Consider the following 13,647-nt stretch of genomic DNA (forward strand, 5'->3'; position numbering starts at 1 on the left):
TGGATAAACTTTATCAAAAAAGAAAATTTTCCAAACCAGTAGGGAATTTATCCAAGAATAAAAGGAAAGCCATCAGAGAAATCCAAGCATGGAAGGACATTCTGATTAAACCCTCGGACAAAGGGGGGAATGTAGTGATTTGGCCAGCGGAAATGTATTTGATAGAAGCAAACAAACAACTTGACGATCAATCCTGTTACAAAAAAAGTCTGTTTGATCCCACAGCTAATTATACGCAACAGTATATGAGAATCATAGACCAAGCTTTCCAATCAGGTACCATAACCAAAATAGAACATGAATATCTATCTGTCACTAATTCCAGAATTCCTACATTTTACCTCCTACCGAAGGTACATAAAAATCTACTTAATCCTTCAGGACGGCCGATTGTATCAGGCAATGGAGGATTACTTGAGAAAGCCTGTATCTTCCTGGACACGCATCTAAGAGATCATGTAATGAGCCTTCCATCTTATACCAAGGACACTACTGATGTCCTCCGGAAAATCAATACCATAGAATTGGAAGAAACACATCTCTTAGTAAGCTTAGACGTGGAGGCTCTATACACATGTATCCGACATGATTTGGGTATACGGGCGGTGGAATATTTTCTCAAAATGGAAGAAATGACCGAATTACACCTTTTTCTGCTCCAACTCTTACAATTTGTATTACATCATAACTATTTTACCTTCAACAACCTCTACTACACCCAGGTAAGGGGAACAGCAATGGGGGCAGCTTGTGCCCCCACATATGCGAACCTCTTCCTGGGGTGGTGGGAGAGGGAGTTTGTATTCACGGACAGGATGGAAGAACATATCAAACATGTCACGCTGTGGACCCGTTATATTGATGATATCCTTCTGATCTGGAGTGGAACATCTGAGGAACTGGGGATTTTCATTAATCATCTGAACAACAATGACTTAAATCTGAAGTTTACTTTTGAATGCAACGCAAACAGTATATCCTTCCTGGGTCTCCGAATCTACAGAGATGAACAGAATATGCTTTCAACTGAAATTTTTCGCAAGAGCACCTCTACCAACACCTTACTACATCAGACTAGCTCGCATTTCCCCCCTACAATTACCAACATTCCTAAAGGGGAATTTTTACGCCTACGAAGGAATTGTTCGAATGAAGAAATATTTGCTCATTGTAGCAAAGAACTGACACAGAGATTAAAAGAACGAGGTTATAGCTCGAGATCCATCAAAAAAGCTAAAAAGACCGTTTTTCAGACCTCGAGAGAGTCACTAATTTTTCAAGAATCAAAGACCACTAAGGACAATAAGACAATTCGATTTGTGGGCGATTTTCTGTGAAGAGTGGAAAGAAATGAAATCCATCCTACAACGACATTGGTCCATTTTGCTGTCTGATAATGACTTGTCACAAAAACTGAACAACACAATAGATGTCAGTTGGAGACGCTCTCCAAACCTGAGAGACCATTTTGTCAAAAGTCATTTTATATCAAGACCGGCACGAGAACCTGCCCTAATAGGAAGTTACCCATGTGGAAGTTGCAAAATTTGTGAGCATATAGTCAATCTGCAAGCAACAATGGACAAATATGAGGACACCATCAAAATCAAGGATTTCTTTAATTGCAAGAGTACTAATGTTGTGTATTGCATCTCATGCCCATGTAACCTTAAATATATAGGAATTACCACACGCATGTTGAAACACAGGGCTTTTTAGCATATGAGTTACATCAGGAATGCAAGCAGGGACCAGCAAAGAATGAAGCAATTAACCACGGTCTCCAGACACTTTTTACAGAAGCATTCCTGTTCCCCACAGGATTTAAAAATTTGCGGTTTGGAACAAGTCAAAATGGGAATCAGAGGGGGAGACATTATGACTACACTTCTTAAAAAAGAAAGCGAATGGACTTTCAGATTGGATACATTAGCCCCCAAAGGACTCAACGAATACATCAGTTATAATGTTTTCTTATAATATTATCACACCCTGTAATAACTTACCTTAAGAAACTTCCAGGGACCGTTTAACTCTCTAAATTCATTTTTATTTGTAGGTCCTAGACCCCACTCATGTATTAATTTTCATATATATTTTTTCAATTGTAATCTCAATTTTATTACCATCATTTTTATTTTATTTTTATTTTCATTTTTATTTCAATTCAATTTTATTTCAGTTTTCTTTTCCATTTACTTTGTCCTTCCCCTTATGAACCTCTACTTGGTTTCACCATCCCACACCTTTTTATCACACAATTCACAATCATTCCAATTTTAGGGGTTCCATTTGAATTCATGTTCTTTTTCTCCCCCCCCCCCCTTTTTTCTTTTCTCTTCTCTCTTCTCTCTTTTTTTTCTTCCCCCCCCCCCCCCACCTTTCCATTTTCCCTGTCACCTTTCACCTCTTCATCCCCTGTGCACTTTGATACTTAGACTATCTCATCCCTTCCCTTCACCTCAGTCCCCTGTTCATCTTTTCCCACCTCTTCAGTTCACAAACCCCCCCCACCCACCCCCTCTCCCCCTTTTTTTTCCCCCTCCACATCTGTCCACATGTTCACATTATTCATACCACCAACATGAAATCAACACTCATCACCCTCTATTTCATGTTATATTCTTCTTTAGACATATATACTTTTTTCTTGGTCTTATCATAACTAAAACATTTTTTTCTTTTTCACCTTCCCTCCCCTCTTCCCACTCTGTCCCAGCCCCCACCACTACCACCCCCACACTCATCTCACACACTGCACACCACTATTCACAGCATTTACTTTACCATTTTTTCGGATTATTTTTTTATTTTATTTTCTATTTTCACTTTTATATTCATTTTTATTTTCATAATTATCATTTTTATTTTTATATTCATCTATATTTTCATTCATATATTATCATTTTTTGTATAAAGATATATATATTTTTTCATCATTTTTTTCATATATATAATTATTTTTTCATTTTTTTACATATATTTTTTTTATTTATTTATATTTTTGTTTATATTTATATTTATTTTCATTTTACATTTATTTTTATTTTTACATTTATTTTTATTTCTATATTTATTTTTATTCATATTTATTATTATTTTATTATGTCTATTTATTTATATATTTATTCACATTTCAACACTCATTTATTTTTGATTCTCACCCCCTATAATAATACATTTTCTCATAAATGTTCTCATTTGTTAGACATTATGCATACACTGTGTACCACAATTCAGTCTATCTCCCATTTTTAATTCCAATCCTTTCCTGTCATATTCACTCCCTTCTACAAGCAGCAAGTTCAATCATCAGTGTTTAAATATGTTTAATTATTATCAATTATCTATGGAGTCTCAATGAGTAGATATTTTCCAGTCAATTTGATCCAGTTTAAATTCCAAAAATATTTCCAATTAAGCCTAATTTCCATTTTATCCTAAAATATTAAACACTTAGATTGAGTGATCCTGTGCAGACTCTACCAATCCTTTTTCAATGTTGGTTATGCCTCAAGTCAATTACAGCTGTATTCATAACCAATGCCGCCGGAGTCTAGGTTTTAGAGCGCTGTAGCATATCTCCGTTACTGGCACGCACACTTCCTGGTCTCAGCCATGTGATCTGTCAAGTCTCGCAGTAGTTCTCTTATCCTCTCCTCCAGCTGGGGAAAGACTATGGGGTAAATTTACAAAGATGAGAGTTCTATTTAAGATGGGATGTTGCTCAGAGCAACCACTCAGATTCCAGGCATTATCTTCTAGAAGGTGCTAGATAAATGAGAAGTAGAATCTTATTGGTTGTGATGAGCAACATCCCATCTTAAATAGAACTCTCATCTTAGTAAATTTACCCCTATGTATTGCACTACATCAAAAAGCTCACTCCGCTGTATCTCCAATTCATTTTCTTATTTGGACTTTATATAAAGTTGTCCCGATCAGTCCAGAAAACAAAAAAAAACAAAAAAATATATATAACAAATTAATGTTGTTCAATGTTTACTTGATTCCGTGCACATTTTGATTTATTTCATATAAAGGCATTTTACTAACATCTTGGAAAGGGGTTTGGATGACCTCCATAATGGTGTCGGTAGTGAATATTTAATAGTAGTTCATCTCTGGGTGCTTTTCTAGGAAAATATATAGTACAGGTGGAGTATCCCAAATCCAAATATTCAGAAAAACTGAATTATTTGAGCGAGACTGAGATAGTGAAACCTTTGTTTTCTGATGGCTCAATGTACACAAACTTTGTTTAATACACAAAGTTATTAAAAGTATTGACTAAAATGACCTTCAGACTGTGTGTATAAGATGTATATGAAACATAAATGCATTCTGTGCTTAGACTTGGGTCCTATCGCCATGATATCTCATGATGGTATGCAATTATTCCAAAATACGGAAAAATCCGATATCCAAAATACTTCTGGTCCTAAGCATTTTGGATATGGAATGCTCAACCTGTACATAAAAAGGGGAAATGATTATTCTTTTTTGGAGGCAGTACTTTACACAGGAATTGGGCAGGTATGGGTTGACACACATAATGTGACCAAAACACAAAAACGTGAACAAATGTTGTGTAAAGGACTTCCTCCAATAAAGGGAAATCCTTTTCTGTTTCCTGTTTTTTTGTTTACTGACGTCTCTTTTGTGCCTTTTAATGAATGTAAGTCCTTATAAAGACCATTTTGAATCCAGACAAAGCAGTATAAAAGCACACGTACTTTAAAGTTTGTGTTTTTTAAGTGTCATTTCCAAGTATTTCTTCAGGACTATACTCCTTTGAAAGTGCTACACAAGTGCACAGGAGTTTGTCTGAAGGGCTTTCCATATGTGAAATATATTTCAATGTGTAAAAGCACATCCCTGACCTGGAAATGAGAGCTGTGACCTGCTCCTGGTCAGTGAGGGTACAACTGTCACCATGGAGAGTAGCGCAAAGCTTGTTAAATTAAACAGATCACTTGTCTGAATGCTGCCTTTTTTTATCTGAAGACCGGTTCCTGACGCAGATATTCCGTTTTTTGTAAATTACCATGATAAATAAGTGGATACATCCATGCTACACCATTTTTATTCTAAAAAATACATCTGAATAATTGTGTAATAATGACCTACACTATAGAGATACCCTTAGACTTAAGAGTTTACAAAAGTATAACATTTAATTATCAAATCTTAATCATGCAAGAAATAAAAACATGTAAACAAGAATTCAATTAGCAGTGAGTCAAAACCTGTGGCCACAACTTTAACCTATTCAATTAGAAATCCAGATTAAACGAATGCAGTCTCAATGGGCGTTAATGCAGATTTGTTTTCTTAGCCCCTGAGTAGATGAAAAATATTTATTTTAGGATAAAAATGTCTGGACGTGCAGAACCTCTGGTACACCCCTTCCAATGGATAATCATGCGCTTAGAAGGGTTTAAATATCATAATTTGGTTTATAAGGACATATCATTTTGCAGGTGATTTTCTGTGAAAAGCTCACAAAAGGGTTGAATTATGAGCAACCCATATTTTTGGGTGTTATATAGATGGGAAATTGAATGATTGGAGTTACAAATGTTTTTTTCCCAATACTTTAGAAACTTTATTAAACACTTGAAAATCATATGCAGACATTCTTTGTATCACAAAATAATCTAGCAGTGACATTTTGGTGAACAACACACTCTCATTTTCCCACTGTTAATTAAACCGGTAAAAGTCAGCCATTGACACATTTTAAGAACCTAAAGCACTTTACTTATGGCCTCTAATTACCTTCTGTACTGTTATCAAATCATAAAGTATTTTCCACTGTTTTGTGATTGAGGGTGATTTCCCCACTTTTACATGCACCTCCACCAGGTCTCGCGCTGTAGATTTACCATGCAGTATTGTCATAGGTGCCACAAATAGCCTATTACAGTTCTAACCACCTGACTTACAGGAGAGCGTTTGATGGCAATAACCCATAAAATGTCCTATAATGTAGCTTTTGGAGACGGTACTAGCAGTTAACTGAATCGGCCCCATAAAATATAATAAACTTTTGGCAAATTCATTGTTCACCGATCACAGCACCATTATAATACAGATGTCAAATGCTATAGTCAGACATATTTGAGAGTCTGTGACTGTCATAATCAGTAGCGGTCATTCATATTTTTAAGTCCATTATTAAATTAGGTGTAAAATGCCCATTATGTTTATTGCAACACTGATTTTGTGAACTGATGTGTTTTAAATGCAACCCCATCCTCAACCCCGAAAACACTAAAAACACACACACACACACACACACACACACACACACACACACACACACACACACACACACACACACACACTCTCTCTCTCTCTCTCTCTCTCTCATATAAAAGTGCTCCTAATATGGACAGGCAGGATGTAATTATTGGTTGTTTCCTGTTTCTAAACTCAATGATAAGCAGATTATTCGAGAATAGCCCAGTTAAATATTCTCTGTCTCATTGTGTATTATCTTGGTTTGGAATAAAAGGAAGAAAAATATTGTTATTTAAAAAAAAAAAAAGTGAGAACAAAAATACATAAATCCTTCTCATGCACAAAAACGTTTGAGTCACATATAATAATATATAAGAAATGTGAATAATTTTAACTCAACCTCTCTCTAAACGAGGTCTGACCGTTCACAGACTTGCCATTGTGTGCTTGCCGTGGAAGCACTGGACAGAAAGTTCAGTATGGTTTGATGACGTTGGCATATCTGCGTTTCACAGCTGTGGTGTTGATCTACGGCAGTGTCTTCCTGAGTGGCTTCTATTATCCTTGTGTATTTTGGTGTGCCGTTGCAAGAATGTCGGAGCTCGAATTAGAGCAACGAACGAACATTACATTTCTTGTTAAACTTGGCAAGAGTGGAAGTGAAATCAGAGCACTGTTAGTGCAAGTTTATGGGGATAATGCTATGAAGAACACCATATTTCTGAGTAGAGATGTGCACCGGAAATTTTTCGGGTTTTGGATTCGGTTCAGCGGCCGTGTTTTGAATTCGGACGTGTTTTGGCAAAACCTCCCTGAAATTTTTTTGTCGGATTCGGGTGTGTTTTGGATTCGGGTGTTTTTTTTTTTCAAAAACCCCTCAAAAACAGCTTAAATCATAGAATTTGGGGGTAATTTTTATCCTATAGTATTATTAACCTCAATAACCACAATTTCCACTCATTTCCAGTCTATTCTGAACACCTCACAATACTATTTTTAGTCCTAAAATTTGCACCGAGGTCGCTGGATGACTAAGCAAAGCGACCCAAGAGAGCGGCACAAACACCTGGCCCATCTAGGAGTGGCACTGCAGTGTCAGACAGGATGGCACTTCAAAAAATTGGCCCCAAACAGCACATGATGCAAAGAAAAGAGAAAAAGAGGTGCACTGTGGTCGCTGGACGGCTAAGCTAAGCGACACAAACACCTCAATATCACAGGAATTATTTGTTCTAATCAATGGTATTATTGGTCCAAATCACTGGAAGAAAATGACAAAATCACTGAAATTATTTGTCCTAATCCAGGCATGTCCAAACTGCTGGCCTCCAGCTGTTGTGAAACTACATATACCAGCATGCCTTGACACAGTTTTGTGGTCAGAGAATGCCAAAGCTGTGTCAGGGCATGCTGGGATGTGTAGTTTTTCACCAGCTGGAGGGCCGCAGTTTGGACAGGCCTGTCCTAATCAATGGTATTATTGGTCCAAATCACTGGAAGAAAATGACAAAATCACTGGAATTATTCGTAAACATTTGTAGAAAGTCGCTGCTTTCTGATTACAGAAATGCTCAGATATTCCTGCGAATCCACTATCCCTTCCCAGAGGAAAAAGAAATTGAGAAACCATTGTTTGAGAACGTTTGTTCTCTTTCCCTTACAAAGGAACAAACCACTTTCCAAGAAGATTGACGTTTTTGGGATTATGGAGACATAATGTTTTTGAATATAAATCCTAAGGCAGGTGGTGTATTAGAGCAAAAGAGTGCAAGAGACCAGCCATGCAGTTTCTGAAATATTATGACAAAATGTTACTGTATTTCATAAGCATTCATTCCTAACTCTAAGTACTGTTTGTTTGTTTGTTTGGTATACTGTATCTGGCTTCCATGAGGTAGTTGTCCATTATTTCAGCTTCCATTGACCTTTTTGAAAGCGGTAAAAGTTATCGATTCTTTTTTTTTTTAATTTTAATTTCCCCCTATTTTTAATTTTCTCCTGCATAGCCCAGTAAAATGTTGCAATGTTAAAGTATTGACTTGTGCCTTCTGGGGGTCCACTTCTTCACCAGACCTAGCCAAATCTCATCCTAACCCCCTGTTCCACGTTCTCTATGTACCCCATCTGTGTCACCCATGTCTGTCTACCTCTCCCCTTTAGATTATAAACTCTCACGAGCAGGGCCCTCTTCCCTCATGTGCTTATCCTTTGTCTTACTTTAATAATCTTCAACTGTACCACATCCAGCAGTCTTCTGCCACCTGATACTTATTCCAGTGTCATCTGCTGATGTAACTATGTGTATTTACCCTGTACTTGTCCTATACTGTCATCAACTGTAAGTTGCTGTTTTCCTGTTTGATTATTTATGTACTCTGTAATTGGGCGCTGCAGAACCCTTGTGGCGCCATATAAATAAAGGATAATAATAGTATAGGGTGTATAATCCCCAGGTGTATCTCACACATCACACAGTACAGTATATAGGGTGTATAATCCCCAGGTGTATCTCACACATCGCTCAGTACAGATTACAGGATGTAAAATCACCAGGTGTATAACACACGTCGCACAGTACAGTATACATACTGGTCACAACAATGCAGCAGATATTGAGCACTGATCAGGATACTAGAAGTGACACAGAGCTGCAAGATACAGCAATGGCCTACTGTACTGTACTATATATGTATACTGCTGGTCACCAAAATGCTGCACTGTCGTACTATATACTGCTCACAATAATGAGATATGGAATGGATACTTGCAGTGACACAGAGCTGCAAGATACAGCAATGGCCTACTGTACAACTATATACTGTTGGGTCACCAAAATGCTGCACTGTAGTACTATATATACTGCTCACAAAAGTGCAGCACAAACATGGAATGGATACTTGCAGTGACACAGAGCTGCAAGATACAGCAATGGCCTACTGTACACAACTATATACTGTTGGGTCACCAAAATGCTGCACTGTAATACTATATAAACTGCTCACAAAAATGCAGCACAGATATGGAATGGATACTTGCAGTGACACAGAGCTGCAAGATACAGCAATGGCCTACTGTACACAACTATATACTGTTGGGTCACCAAAATGCTGCACTGTAATACTATATATACCGCTCACAAAAATGCAGCACAGATATGGAATGGATACTTGCAGTAACACAGAGCTGCAAGATACAGCAATGGCCTACTGTACTGTACTACTATAAGTATAATTATATACTGGTGGTCCCCAGTCCCCACAATAAAGCACACTGAGCACAGATATTTGCAGCACACTGAGCACAGATATGGAGCGTTTTCAGGCAGAGAACGTAGATATTTTCAGTACACTGAGCACAGATATTTGCAGCACACTGAGCACAGATTACGAAGCTTTTCAGGGAGAGAACGCAGCCACGTCCTCTCCGTTCAATCTCCAATGCACGAGTGAAAATGGCGGCGACTCGCGGCTCTTTATATAGAATACGAATCTCGCGAGAATCCGACAGCGGGATGATGACGTTCGGGCGCGTTCGGGTTAACCGAGCAAGGCGGGAAGATCCGAAGCTGCCTCGGAACCGTGTAAAATGGGTGAAGTTCGGGGGGGTTCGGATCTCGGAGAACCGAACCCGCTCATCTCTATTTCTGAGGGAAGAGAAAGTGTCACTGACGATGAGAGATCAGGACGAGTAGAACTGAAGAAAACATTGCAATTTGTGTGTGAAAATAGTCTGCTGATTGTTAGGAGTAGAGCAGAGCAAGTGAACATTGACAGTGTAACAGGCACATCTTAACTGAGGATCGTGACATGAGGAAAGTGGGTGCAAAAATGGTCCCAACATCACGACAATGCACCTGCTCACATGGCGCTGTCTGTGAGGCAGTTTTCATCTAGTAAAGAAATAACAGTGTTGGAACACCCTCCCTATTCACCAAATCTAGACCCCAATTACTTTTTATTGTTCCCGAAGATAAAGGAAGGCATTTCGATGACATTAGGAGTATATATGCCGCTTCACAAAACCAGTTCCAAAATAGTTTTGAAGGGTGGACTTGGAGCTGGCATTGGCGTAAAGTTTCCCTAGGGAAGTACTTTGAAGGCGACCACAGTCCTATCCAGCAATGTAGTATGTAGCACTTTTGCAGCAGTGAGTTTGTTAGACCTCGTATATCCTTGCTCACCCTAATGGTACAGCCAGGAGGCCACGTCTCGAGTAGTGTAAGCATTTGATAAGAAAAATGTATGACTTGACTTGGAAGATAGGATTGCTTTTGTCTGATATACAGTAGAGATGTGACATTTCCTGCTTACATATAGTGACAGCATGATCTGTTCATAGTAACTGAGGTTTTGTTTTCTTCATGCAGACCACAGACAAAGAGGCTCCAGGGTTAGCATTCATGCAAGATCTGGTTTTCCTGAGTGGATTTTCATCAACATTCAAAGAAACCAATCAGTTGAAAGCAAAACTGCCTGAGAGTCTGTCCTCTAAGATTCGACGGGTAAGGAAATTCTGTGTAATTAACAGGAATACTAAATTGAGAATATGATATGAGGTGGAAACAGTCTCATTTTTTTTTTATCTCTTTTGGATTTATCGATGAAACCTTGGACAAATAAACTGCTTTCAAACGGGTGGTCTTCAGTATGCCGACTGACGGGGTCCCGGCAGCCACCATACCGACACTTATTCTCCCTCGTGGGGGTCCACGACCCCCCTGGAGGGAGAATAAAATAGCGTGGCGCGCGTAGCGAGCCCGCAAGGGGCTCATTTGCGCTCGCCACACTGTCGGTAAGCCGACAGTCAGGCTCCCGGCGCCGGTATGCTGGTCGCCGGGAGCCCGACCGCCGGCATACCATACTGAACCCCTTGCAAACAGTTGTTTAAGTATTCACAAGTACCTCCAGTATGATCCATCATATTGTAGCGAAGTATGCGTGAAATGGGTATGATAATATAGCAGAATTGCGTGTGTTACCATTTTGTTCTGCTTATTTTCTATAGTATAGTTTTTGTTTTGTTTTTTTGTAATGGGTTTTTTTTGGGGGGGGTTTCTATTTTGTACTTAGGGGGACATGTACTAAGCAGTGATAAGTGTTAAGAAGTGAGCCAGTTGAGAAGTTGCCCATGGCAACCAATCAGCTGCTCTGCATAATTTTAAAGTATGCAAATTATAAATGTTACTTCAATGATTATTGGTAGCCAAAGGCAACTTCTCCACTGGCTCACTTTTCCACTCTTTTCACTGCTTAGTACATACCCCCTTAGTCCTTTGTGTATACTGTGATACATGGGCACTTAGGTTGTATAGGTTATTGCAAGACTCTTATTACAAGTCACAAGCCACAGTACATTGCAGTTCCACTGCCTCATAAGTGAGTACAACACAGATGAATTGGAGAAGGAAGAGGGTGTTGATTCTTCACCAGATAGATGATATTTGATGTAATAATAAGAGTACCAACTGTTCGTGTGATTATGGGAACTAATCCCTTTGTTATATTCCAGAGTTGGCGGTGCTCCCCACGGTTTATAAGTAACTTTATCAACAGGTGTTTATTTTGGAAGCGAGCAAAAAAGAAAAGAAGCAAACCTCTTTTTTGGGACACACTTAATATACAATGGTTTATTAAAAAATTACTTTCTCTGACGTCCTAGTGGATGCTGGGGACTCCGTCAGGACCATGGGGATTAGCGGCTCCGCAGGAGACAGGGCACAAAAATAAAGCTTTAGGATCAGGTGGTGTGCACTGGCTCCTCCCCCTATGACCCTCCTCCAAGCCCCAGTTAGGTTTTTGTGCCCGTCCGAGCAGGGTGCAATCTAGGTGGCTCTCCTAAAGAGCTGCTTAGAAAAAGTTTTTAGGTTTTTTATTTTCAGTGAGTCCTGCTGGCAACAGGCTCACTGCATCGAGGGACTTAGGGGAGAGAAGTGAACTCACCTGCGTGCAGGATGGATTGGCTTCTTAGGCTACTGGACACCATTAGCTCCAGAGGGAGTCGGAACACAGGTCTCACCCTGGGGTTCGTCCCGGAGCCGCGCCACCGACCCCCCTTGCAGATGCCGAAGATGGAAGAGGTCCAGAAGCAGGCGGCAGAAGACTTTTCAGTCTTCCTGAGGTAGCGCACAGCACTGCAGCTGTGCGCCATTGTTGTCAGCACACTTCACACAGCGGTCACGGAGGGTGCAGGGCGCGGGGGGGGTGCCCTGGGCAGCAATGTATAATACCTTTTTATGGCTAAAAATACATCACATATAGCCCTTGAGGCTATATGGATGTATTTAACCCCTGCCAGATCTCACAAACTCCGGAGAAGAGCCCGCCGAAATAGGGGGCAGGGCTTATTCTCCTCAGCACACAGCGCCATTTTCCTGCTCAGCTCCGCTGTGAGGAAGGCTCCCAGGACTCTCCCCTGCACTGCACTACAGAAACAGGGTAAAACAGAGAGGGGGGGCACTATTTTTGGCGATATTACTATATTTAAGCTGCTATAAGGATACAACACTTATATAGGGTTGTTCCCATATATATTATAGCGCTTGGGTGTGTGCTGGCAAACTCTCCCTCTGTCTCCCCAAAGGGCTAGTGGGGTCCTGTCTTCAATAGAGCATTCCCTGTGTGTCTGCTGTGTCGGTACGTGTGTCGACATGTATGAGGACGATGTTGGTGTGGAGGCAGAGCAATTGCCGGTAATGGTGATGTCACCCCCTAGGGAGTCGACACCGGAATGGATGGCTTTGTTTATGGAATTACGTGATAATGTCAGCACATTACAAAAATCAGTTGACGACATGAGACGGCCGTCAAACCAGTTGGTACCTGCCCAGGCGTCTCAGACACCGTCAGGGGCTGTGAAACGCCCTTTACCTCAGTCGGTCGATACAGACCCAGACACGGACACTGAATCTAGTGTCGACGGTGAAGAAACAAACGTATTTTCCAGTAGGGCCACACGTTATATGATCACGGCAATGAAGGAGACTTTGCATATCTCTGATACTACAAGTACCACAAAAAGGGGTATTATGTGGGGGGTGAAAAAACTACCTGTAGTTTTTCCTGAATCAAAGGAACTGAATGATGTATGTGATGAAGCGTGGGTTAACCCAGATAGAAAAGGGCTAATTTCAAAAAAGTTATTGGCATTATACCCTTTCCCGCCAGAGGTTAGGGCGCGCTGGGAAACACCCCCTAAGGTGGATAAGGCGCTCACACGCTTATCAAAACAAGTGGCGTTACCGTCTCCTGATACGGCCGCCCTCAAGGATCCAGCTGATAGGAGGCTGGAAACTACCCTAAAACGTATATACACACATACTGGTGTTATACTGCGACCAGCCATCGCCTCAGCCTGGATGTGCAGTGCTGGGGTGGTCTGGTCGGATTCCCTGACTGAAAATAT

General features: G+C 40.1%; 1 protein-coding gene across 3 annotated transcripts in view; it reads left to right on the forward strand.

Moving 5' to 3' along the window:
• Positions 1 to 13,647, forward strand: part of GNPTAB (N-acetylglucosamine-1-phosphate transferase subunits alpha and beta) — a 189,186-nt gene that overhangs the window by 80,967 nt on the left and 94,572 nt on the right. For all 3 annotated transcript variants that reach the window (XM_063927810.1, XM_063927809.1, XM_063927811.1), the window contains exon 7: positions 10,613 to 10,747. In XM_063927810.1, coding sequence (XP_063783880.1) covers positions 10,613 to 10,747 — 135 coding nt within the window. The remainder of the gene's footprint in view (positions 1 to 10,612; positions 10,748 to 13,647) is intronic.

The sequence above is a fragment of the Pseudophryne corroboree genome, chromosome 6 (assembly GCF_028390025.1).
Source record: "Pseudophryne corroboree isolate aPseCor3 chromosome 6, aPseCor3.hap2, whole genome shotgun sequence".
NCBI classification, from domain to species: Eukaryota; Metazoa; Chordata; class Amphibia; order Anura; family Myobatrachidae; genus Pseudophryne; species Pseudophryne corroboree.